Source organism: Drosophila teissieri, chromosome 2L, assembly GCF_016746235.2.
Source record: "Drosophila teissieri strain GT53w chromosome 2L, Prin_Dtei_1.1, whole genome shotgun sequence".
NCBI classification, from domain to species: Eukaryota; Metazoa; Arthropoda; class Insecta; order Diptera; family Drosophilidae; genus Drosophila; species Drosophila teissieri.
This window is the reverse complement of record NC_053029.1, coordinates 15,509,983-15,520,999: the sequence shown is the minus strand read 5'-3', so window position 1 is coordinate 15,520,999 and position 11,017 is coordinate 15,509,983. Positions and strand designations below refer to the sequence as shown.

At 45.3% G+C, this 11,017-nt stretch overlaps 2 protein-coding genes across 2 annotated transcripts in view; one reads left to right on the top strand and one right to left on the bottom strand.

Annotated features, from left to right (window-relative positions):
• The first annotated feature begins 62 nt into the window (after positions 1-62).
• LOC122624578 (mucin-5AC) lies at positions 63-2,777 on the top strand. Its single transcript, XM_043804247.1, has 4 exons — positions 63-233; positions 288-619; positions 1,043-1,878; positions 2,047-2,777. The coding sequence occupies exons 1-4, from the start codon at positions 63-65 to the stop codon at positions 2,775-2,777; spliced, it is 2,070 nt and encodes a 689-aa protein (XP_043660182.1).
• Positions 2,778-4,353: 1,576 nt separating this feature from the next.
• The window catches only part of LOC122626220 (mucin-5AC), a 57,247-nt gene continuing 50,583 nt past the window's right edge, over positions 4,354-11,017 (bottom strand). Inside the window, exons 4-7 of the mRNA XM_043806393.1 lie at positions 6,776-7,324; positions 6,454-6,654; positions 5,586-6,285; positions 4,354-5,463 (exon numbers count right to left, since the gene is read on the bottom strand). Coding sequence (XP_043662328.1) covers positions 5,033-5,463; positions 5,586-6,285; positions 6,454-6,654; positions 6,776-7,324 — 1,881 coding nt within the window. The 3' untranslated portion in view covers positions 4,354-5,032. The remainder of the gene's footprint in view (positions 5,464-5,585; positions 6,286-6,453; positions 6,655-6,775; positions 7,325-11,017) is intronic.

The following is an 11,017-nucleotide window of genomic DNA, read 5'->3' as shown; positions in this document are numbered from 1 at the left end:
TTCACAAATGATAACTTTACATAAAATAAAAAAGACATTTTAAAATTCGGCTACGAAAATGGATGACGCTATCTAATTTCTATTTCTGGCTGCACTTACTATTCGCCTTTGACGAGGGTAAACGTGCTGTCATTAGGTTATCAAAAACACAACAAAGGCGATTGAATCGTAAGCTGTACATAAATAGTTGGCACTATTTTCGTGGACTTAGTGAATACAAGAAGCTCAAGATGGTAAGACCGCCTCTGCTGGGTCGAAAAACTTATATATGTACTTTGATTTTATAGATCATTCGCTGTATTCTTGTTGTTTTTATTTTGACTGCACTTGAAATAAACATTTCAACATCGCAAAGAGTTCCGTGTGAAATTTTTCCGCAATTACCAATATGTTTGCGAAGAAAGACGACCACAACATCCATAACTGATTCCACAACTACGGAGGACATCACGACAACTGAAGCATCTTCTTCAACAGCTGAAGACGTGACATCAACCACTGAAAATATACCCACCACCACAAATTCACCCACTACGACAGAAGAACCAAGTACAACTGATTCAAATCAGTGTGAAATTTTTCCTTACTTACCAATATGTTTGCTAAGTACGACCACCACATCCATAACTGATTCCACAACTACGGAGGACATCACGACAACTGAAGCATCTTCTTCAACAGCTGAAGACGTGACATCAACCACTGAAAATATACCCACCACCACAGATTCACCCACTACGACAGAAGAGCCCAGTACAACTGATTCAAATCAGTGTGAAATTTTTCCTTTCTTACCAATATGCTTGCTAAGTACGACGACAACATCCATAACTGATTCCACAACTACGGAGGACATCACGACAACTGAAGCATCTTCTTCAACAGCTGAAGACGTGACATCAACCACACTTACTCCTACAACCACTGAAAATACACCCACCACCACAGATTCACCCACTACCACAGAAGAACCAAGTACAACTGATTCAAATCAGTGTGAAATTTTTCCTTACTTACCAATATGTTTGCTAAGTACGACCACCACATCCATAACTGATTCCACAACTACGGAGGACATCACGACAACTGAAGCATCTTCTTCAACAGCTGAAGACGTGACATCAACCACACTTACTCCTACAACCACTGAAAATACACCCACCACCACAGATTCACCCACTACGACAGAAGAACCAAGTACAACTGATTCAAATCAGTGTGAAATTTTTCCATACTTACCAATATGTTTGCTAAGTACGACCACAACATCCATAACTGATTCCACAACTACGGAGGACATCACGACAACTGAAGCATCTTCTTCAACAGCTGAAGACGTGACATCAACCACACTTGCTCCTACAACCACTGAAAATGCACCCACCACCACAGATTCACCCACTACGACAGAAGAACCAAGTACAACTGATTCAAATCAGTGTGAAATTTTTCCTTACTTACCAATATGTTTGCTAAGTACGACCACCACATCCATAACTGATTCCACAACTACGGAGGACATCACGACAACTGAAGCATCTTCTTCAACAGCTGAAGACGTGACATCAACCACACTTGCTCCTACAACCACTGAAAATACACCCACCACCACAGATTCACCCACTACGACAGAAGAACCAAGTACAACTGATTCAAATCAGTGTGAAATTTTTCCTTACTTACCAATATGTTTGCTAAGTACGACCACAACATCCATAACTGATTCCACAACTACGGAGGACATCACGACAACTGAAGCATCTTCTTCAACAGCTGAAGACGTGACATCAACCACACTTGCTCCTACAACCACTGAAAATACACCCACCACCACAGATTCACCCACTACGACAGAAGAACCAAGTACAACTGATTCAAATCAGTGTGAAATTTTTCCTTACTTACCAATATGTTTGCTAAGTACGACGACAACATCCATAACTGATTCCACAACTACGGAGGACATCACGACAACTGAAGCATCTTCTTCAACAGCTGAAGACGTGACATCAACCACACTTACTCCTACAACCACTGAAAATACACCCACCACCACAAATTCACCAAGTACAACAACAGACGCTCCCACAACCACTGAAGAACATAGAACAACTACTCCTGTTCCTACTAGCACTGAAGAAATAACTACAACCACAATCGGTCCCACAACGACCGCAGAAATATCAACAACAGATTCTTCTCCTATTACAACAGAAGAACTACCAACTACAACTACAACAATTCCGACAACGGAAGTCTCTTCTACAACATCTGAAGAATCATCGACCACTCCAACAACCACTGAAGAAGTAACAACTCCTACAACCGCGGAAGTAACAACAACCACCGAGGCTCCCACTACCACTGAAGAATTAACAACAACAATCGCTCCAACAACCACTGTAGCTTCAACAACTACGGAGGAAAACTCAACAACCGCTCCTACAACCACTGAAGAAATAACAACCACACCGACTGCTCCCTCCAACTCTCATGCTCATCACCATCACCATTACCACCACGAAGTGATTGGACCTCCAGCCTTCCCACTTCCACCCCTTCCTCTTCCATCGCTTCCCCTTCCACCACTTCCCCTTCCACCACTTCCTCTCCCAGCCCTTCCTCTTCCACCACCACTTTTTCCAAATCTTGGATCCTTGCCTGAGGCTGATCATGCTGTAATTGCGATACTACCTATTCCGCCTCCACCTCCGATACCAGCATTTCCTCGACCACCGCCAAGACCACCACTACCCTTTGGAAATTTGTTTGGATAATGATGTAAAACATATATATATTCCTATATGAACACATTAATTACAATTAAAACATTGGTTCTGCAACAAATCTAACTGATTAGGGGCTTTAAATGTCTCTCCCATCTATAGGTGATAGCTGACATTATTGAAATTTTGGCGCCCTCTATGTTTGAGCAAGAGTACTGAAACGATGTAGAGATGTATAGACATATGTATCTACATGTAAAACACATATTGCACATATGCATCAAAATCAGAAAAACATTTTCATCAGAAGAAGTTTTTAAAGTTAACGAAAGTCTAAGCCATGGGTAGTCCTTTAAATTTGCAAGTATTCATTTATTTTGTTGACGTATCGGACTAGTACTGATTTTGTAAAGTTTCGTGCAGGTATTATTCGAGATGTTAATAATATTGAGTTTTCGCAAGCAGCAATTTTAATTTGTGGTGTCAACTACACTTATCAGCATTTATGCTGTGATTATAGACAGATATATACATATAAGCAGCCGCCTCTATAAAATGTTTGTTTATAATACACATTATAAACATACGTATATATTTTAAACAGTTGCCTCTTTAAAATGTTTTTTTTTTAAACGGCAATTCTCGCAAAGTCTAAACATCCACACTCGTCGTACTTTCATTTTTACTTAGTTCATTTGAATTGCTAGCTAAATAAAAATCTTAAAAAACAAAGAACATTGAGTTCTGCCAGAAGTAAGCCCCAATAAACATTCAAGCATTTGTAATGTACATATAATTCTCATAAATTCTTTATTAATTCGATTTTTAAAATGTCTTGTTTCATTTGTGTCGCCCTCGTGTTAGTTTAATTAGTTTACTCTTCAATGCAAATGCCACACATTACATTATATTTAAGTATTCCGTATAAATATTTCTCCTGCAAGCCATCAAGTTCGTTTGGAGTATTTATGTTGGTTTAGTCATAATTATTTGTGGTTAAATAATTTTAGCAATTAATTTATATAATTAAATTCTATAATTTGCCTTGCATCCGCTATGCATCTCCATGTCGTTCTGCACACTCATACATACCAATGTTCCATGTGTTTCTATGAGTTTGTGTAAGTGTTTCTTATTTTAACATGCACATTTATATTTGCAAAAAACATGAAATGCTATTTTGTATTTAAATATTTTATTCCGTATCTATTCAATAATCGAAGGTGAGTAAAAAGCAACAGTTAAACTTAAATGTCTCAGAATAAAAACTTTAAAATTATATACACCTAATAAAAATGAAATAAGATAAAAACTCAGATGGTGGTAATCGAGAACAATTAATCCTGGAACAGTATACAAATGTAATTTCTAAACTTTAAATACACATTTACCAACATCTATGCCTTACCTCATTTCCATAAATTTTTTTTACATTTTCTTTAATTAATTTTTAGCTTATGCATTGTAATAATTTCTCAAAGTATCACCCTGTGTTTTCTCATAGTTTTACGATTTTTTTGTTTTGTTTTGTTTTTCTTCGTTTTTCCATTTTCTTAAAATTTACAACAATACTTTAACTTATTTATCATATTTAAATTTTTCAACAAATCGCGCATCTTAAAAACCGGCCCAGAATCTGCGGCTATCCAAAGGATGAAAGTCCAAAAAAATGCGATAATAAAAGTTGAACAAAATGAATGCGAGTGTTTGTGTATGGCTATTGTAGGTTTACTTTTAGTAGACACTGTAGTACGTTGAACTGCTGCTTGGCTTTACTTTTATTAGAGCCGCGTTGGTATCTGAATCGCATCTAATCTTAGTCGTATTTAAGGAATTAGTTCAAATAGAAAAGTCGAATGGAAGTGTAAGAGAATCTAGTGAAACCATCCCTAGAGTGGATATGCTTTAGTGTCTATGGAAACCGAAGTTGAATGCTGGGAAAATATCGAATGAGCTCAGTACCAAGCAGCTCTACTATTTTACTGTTGTGATATTTGCAATATTTCTTTTGGTTTTTGTTTATCGTTAAGTTCTATTTTAAATATGCTGTACGTAGTTGGAGGAAAAAACACTTAAAATGTTTTGTTTGAACGAACTTCTTTAACTACATATGGATCTGCCTTGCATCCTGTGAGAAAGTGTTAGTCGTCTCTGTTTTGCGCTATATGGTTTGACTATTTGTTTGTTCGCTTAGTTTGGCTTGTGTGTGTGTCTCTTTCGTTTGCAGTATAATTTGTGTGTAATTCATTTTAAATTTAATTTAAAATAGGAACAACCCCCCTCGCCACTCGCCCCTACGGCCACGCCTACTGCTGCTGCACGAGCAGCTGCTCCACCTGGTCGGCGGTGCGGAGCAGGAAGGCGGCGCTCTCGCGGTAAGCGGATATCACCTGCCGGGCGGCCGTCACCTCGTTGGCGCTCAGCTTGTGCGGCAGGATGGGCGGCGCTCGAACGGACTGGCCGTCCATGCCGCCGCCGCCGGCGACCAGCAGTTGTTGTTGCTGCTGTTGTTGCTGCTGCTGTTGCTGCTGCTGCTGCTGTTGCTGCTGCAGCTGCTGCAACTGCTGGGTGGCGGTCACCAGTGCGTTGTTGTTGCTCGCGTTGCTCAGGCTGGCCAGGTTGGCGGCACTCAGCTGCGAGTTGATGTTGCCGGTCACGGAGCTGTTGCTGTTGTTGTTGCTGACCATGTTGCCGCCTAGGCCGCTGGTCGGTTTCATCGAGAGATCGGTGGGCGTAACTGGAAAGCAAGACAGTGATATGATTAGGCATATCATTTATAACACGAGCTGTAGCTTGTACGATGTATGGTAACTACATATATTATATATTATTTGATAATTTGTCGCATTGTTTACTCACCATTTCCCAGGCCAGCCACTGCGGGGAAGTATCCGGGATAGCTGGGGGCTCTGCCGGCGGCCACGGCTGCAGCTGCCGCGACAAAAGGTGAGGCCGTCGAGGGGGAACTGAAGTCCGTGGTGTACGGACTGCTGGCAGGGAGACCAGCTCCGTTGGAGGCGCCTGCTCCATTGGCGAGGGTCAGTCCGGTGACACTGGCGCCGCCACTGACGCTGGCATTCGAGCTGAGGGCCAGGGGAGAGCTGCGCGCCGAGCTCATACCGCCCCCGCCTCCACCGGCGGCGCCACCGCCTCCACTGCCACCCGCGGTGCCCGCCCCTCCAAAGGGCAGCACATCCGCGTGCTCCGAGTTCGGCGTGGAGCGGGCGAAGCCGACGGCGCTGACGAACGGCAGAGCTGCGGCTGCCGCGCTGGTCAGTCCGCTGGCATCCCCCACACCGCCCATGCCGCAGGTAGCGGTGGCATTGCCGGCGGCCGTGGTGCTGGTCCCGCCGGCACTGGAACTGGTGGCAGCCACCACAGCTGCGGCCGCAGCAGCGGCTGCTGCAGCAGCCACCGCACTTCCAGGAGCGGGAACTGCGTGCGTGATGGGCTCCAGGCCGATGCGCATTCGTTTGGCGTTCATGGACTCGTTCTCGCAGGCGATGGCCAGGATTTGCTCCGCCTGCACGGATGTCAGATGAGCGGGAGTGGGTCGGGTCTGCAAAAGTTGAAATCGGGTTTAGTTCGTGGCCTGTCTTCTGTGTCAAACTTATGATATTTTTAAGAGTGGTGGGGAAGAGGTGAGTCCCTTTTCGAACTGGATGGATAATCGGACTAACATGTACTTGGACTTGAATTGTACACTTCTTTCGAAGTTGGAACTTACCGTATTCTCCCATCCGTCGCGGGTCTTCTTGTTGCGCCGACACGACTTCAGATAGGTGCGGATGCGTTTGCGGGATCGGTCGCTGAACTCCGGGAACTGTCGGGCACAGGAGTCGATGATGGCCTGAATCTTCTCCTTGGGCTGCTTCGAGATGGGAATGATGCGGTCGAGATTCTCATCGACAAACAGCCGCACAAACATCTGAAAGGAAGGAGTGGACGTTGTAGTGACCCGTTGGGCTGACGTGACCAGAAGTCTGGCGAATCTTTGGCAACGCTTGGCTTTACATTCGCCGTTCACTCACAGCTCACGCTTTACTCACATTGAAGGCTTTGAGCCGCTCGGGATCGTGTGTGGTGGCCAGTTTCTCGTCCAGCTTGTCATCGGAGTCGTCCTCGGACACCTCGTCCTCCTCCTTCTGGCCGGAGGAGTTAGTCTCGTCCTGCGTCTCCATGGGCGAGTGGGCATCCTGGCGCGGCACCGGCGACAGCGAACTGTCCATCTTGCCACTGGCCGCCGCCGCAGCTGCCGCGTTCTGGGCCAGAGCGTTCTGGTACTGCGCCCACAGACCACCCACCACACTCAGATCGGGGCCCTCGGTTCCATTCCGCACCGCCGTCGAGTTCTGGTAGTTCCAGGCCAGCAGCATCAGCTTCAGCTTGTCCGCATCCTTCATCAGGCCGGCATAGGCCTCGGATTCGTTGACGAGGCCGCCGCCCAGTCCACTGACCACGTCGCCCAGGAGTCCGCCAGTGCCACCTGCTCCGCCTCCTGCGCCAGCTGCCGCCCCTCCTCCTCCGAGGCCGCCTACGCCCACACCAACCACGCTGGCAGTGTCGGTGCTCACAACCGGTGTTGCCGGAATGGTTTCCTGGAAGGCAGAAATGAGGATATTGTTCGATTATCATATCTTCCATATAAATAACAATTCATTAAACATATCTCTATTGTTTATGTGATTAACTATAATTTCAAGTAGGTAAAGTATTGACTTAAAACATTGGTTTTAGTGGGTAACAATTTGCAATTATCAGTTACAATTGACAGCAGTCAGTTGGCAAATATTAAATTTGTTAATCAAAAGTAAATTCTCTGTAGAGAATTTCTACTTCCGCCTTTCTACGATTTCTGAGCTTATACAAAAAATGTATGAGCGAATTTAGAGACCGCACAAACTTTCTGGAAGCAGTTCGATATGCCAAATCCCAGTGATTAGAAGTAGAACCGGTTGGAAGTTCGTTCGCCCATTTTAAAGAATGCCAAAAGGAACGAAACGTCAAAGAAAGCAGCCCAAAACCCCAGACCGGGCTTCTGGGGGAAAGTTTTGCAGACTTTCATCTTCAGGGCAGCTCACCCCCAATCTGCTCCTTTTTCCTGGTTGCCCATGCTCGGGGTTGCCTTTTTTCACTGTCCGCCTTCTGAGCACTGAAAATTAGTCGGCTTGGTGGCCGGGGTCGGGTTGGAATCCTGCTGGCGTCCTGGAGTCCTGCCCCTTTGCGGCCAACACGGCTCTAATGAAACATTTCGCCCAAGACGTTGAGCGTCCGGCACACAAGCATTTTTCCTCCGCACTCTTTAGGTTTTGTGGTTGAAGGACACTCCTAAGGTGGGGCCGTGGTGCTGGGGCTCTGAGATTGGGGATTGGCACTGGTAATGGCAGCACAAATGAAGCTGTGTTCCGTGTGGATGGCCATCGAGATTGAGGCTTCCTTCTTTTTCCCTTTAAACGTGAACGGACTCAGAGTCTTAATTAACATTAATTTGCTCGATCTCTGGGGTATGGGGGTAGGGGGTCCAGGAAATAAATTGTGCAGTTTTTGGGGGAACAAAAGTTTCGTGTTGAGTTAAAACTGTTTTCTAATTATGACAATATTTAAAGTTGTCACATTTTTTGGTTATTTTCTGGTAACTGTGCCCGATCTCTTTTATCTCTGAACTTTTTGTATTTATAAGTTAATTAACATAAGACCCATTTAGCCCCTCCGTACTCTTCTACTTGAGTTTGAAGCAATATTCCGTAGTTTATTGCCAGAAAGTGAAACAAATATTTGATTTCTTACCTACAGCATTTCATGTTTGTACATATATATCATACGGTTCAATAAATAGAAACAACCACACACACATCATGTGCAATTTCTTTTAATTTCTTCAGCACGATTGCGTAGTTGGGTTTCGAATTTGAATTCTCATTAGACTAAGTTGTCGGGCCACAGCTCGAGACCGACTCGAGACTGACAGTTCGCCCCACGCCCCACTCCCCAGGAACCACCCAGTTCCAAAGCTTGTCTCAAGCATCCCGCTCGCACCGCCCCCGAAAACCGATGTCGTAACCACAAAAACTTTGGAGTTACCCCAAGCCTCCAAACACACACAAGCACTCACATGTGAAAGGGGTGTGGGACTGAGACAAAAACTAATGCATATGTTTAGGCATTTTAATTTATATACACACACTCACTGGCACACGGGGGAGAAGTTCTAAGAAAGCGCACACACACTAACCCCCACCCACAGCCCCAACCATTCCCAATCCGAAACCCTAAGCCCCCAGACCACCTTCTTCGCCGTTGATAAAAGCAACTTCCATTTCATTTAAACTACAATTTCCTTGACAGTGCACAGAGGCAACCCCTGGCAGGGATGTTGCTCCTTCTGGGTACGGGGATCACATGGGTTGGGATGGGATGGGATGGCGACTGGGACTCAGGTCCTGGCAACCCTTTCACGCACTTATGAGTTAAACGCAAATTTTCTTAGCTGCCTTTTAGGCGCCGCTCGGCGGGAGGGGAATGGCAGCCTCTGTCTGGAGAAATATGTCATCGGCAGTTGGTGGCGAGGGAAGTGGAAAGTGGGTAGTAGGACGAAGGATGAAGGACGAAGTACGAAGTACGATTCCTGCCTGGGTGGTAATTCATTATGCGTGTGCTTAGAGGTTGCCGGCATTGTAGTGGTGTGCTCCAGACGCATTCGAAGTCAAAGCCTGCTTTTAGGCTGGCAGCCAGCGACGGCACATGTTTATCCTCCCCCCCCTCCTGTCACCTCATCGGTTGTTAGTTTTGGGGGCTGCCTTCTGCATTGAACTCTGCCCCTTCCCCTTCCCCTCCCGTTTCCGACCCCACTGCTTTGCCTTTGCCTTAACTAGTAAGATGCCACAAGCCCGCATATTTCTGATATTTAGAGGGGCTTCCTACCATCCCCCACCCACCGGGATCGCTGCCGAAAAAGGGCTACAAAATTGTGTGAGCGACTTCAAAAGCAACGCCTCCCATCTCGCAGGCGAGACTCGAAATGGAAGTAAATGCTAGGATTTATGGCCACTGCTACTGCTCCTGCGTGTCTGAGCGCGTGTGTGTGTGTGCTTCCTGCTTGGCAGGTGTTACTCATACGCCTCGTGGGCTGCTGTCAGGCCCAAAACAAATTACTTGCCGAGAGGGGCGCCCCCTCATCTTTGGCCTGCGGCTGCTGGCAAAGTCAAGGTTGCTCGGGATGAGCTCAAGTCGTGTGCATGAGTAGCTGGAGGAGAAAGAGTCCGTAAGTAGAATCCGAACATCGGCCCACATGCAGTCACACAGACTCCCGACGGAGTTGTTCCGGTTCCGTCTCAGCCTTGGACTTTGAACATTTTTGCAAGTAGTCTAACCTCAAGTCTTTGTCCATTCAGAGTCCCGTCCCCAGTTTCAGTTTCGTTTTAATTAATGGAAAATGTGTACACTTTCTTCATGTGGCCAGCTCTTCAATAGTGAAGTATGTGGGGGCAGGCATTCAGGGAACTTAATTGGCAAAAGAAATGGAAAGATATTGCACTTGCTTTGCTCTGCTTGATTTGAAAGTCTTCTACTAGGAGATGTGCTTCCCAAAACATGGTACAAAATAAAGGAAAGACCCTTGGAAGAGCCTGGAACGGGCAATGGAATCAGCCTCGGCAGCCACATAGCTTCCAATAGAACGATTCTATTCCAGTGCAGCACAGCAGTTTTTTCGCATATAGGTGCATTCCATTCCGGTTAAAAATCCAGCTGCAACCCTCGAATGCATTAAGTGCATGTACTGCGCAATAGAATATATATACTATATATATATATAAAATATATATATAAAATAATATCCTCGCTGGTCAAAGCAATTACAAAGAGTGAGCGGCCAAACATGGGAACTGCATTCAACGTGACGGAGCCAGTGCACCAAAATAAAAAACAAATAGGGAATCTAGAAAAAATCGGCTACTGGTGTGGGCAGGATACGCCAGGACAGTTTCAAATTAGTTACCAGCCACGGTTTTAGCCGACGGCTGGGTGGTCAAAATGGGCGGGGAGCGTAACAACTCACAACAAATACCCTGCCGTATCCGTACATGCCGTATGTATGAAATATTGAAAGCGATATACATAAGCGATATGTGTGCATTTACGTAGGATGTATGTGACTCCGATATTTGTATAGGGCGCAAGTTATTTATTTGTTTAGGGCCCGAAAAAGTGTCAAAGGGCGCGTTGTGAATCAAGTAATAACAGGCTTAGCTTAATAGTTCAAAATGGGGATTATGGCCTGGTAAGCTGTGCAT

What these genes read in the sequence shown, in the direction of transcription:
- LOC122624578 (XM_043804247.1), top strand. Translation starts at nt 63, where the DNA reads ATGACGCTATCTAATTTCTATTTCTGGCTGCACTTACTATTCGCCTTT. An exon ending in AATACAAGAAGCTCAAGATG is followed by an intron (nt 234 to 287) that starts GTAAGACCGCCT and finishes TTGATTTTATAG; the next exon opens with ATCATTCGCTGTATTCTTGT. An exon ending in ACCAAGTACAACTGATTCAA is followed by an intron (nt 1,879 to 2,046) that starts ATCAGTGTGAAA and finishes CTGAAAATACAC; the next exon opens with CCACCACCACAAATTCACCA.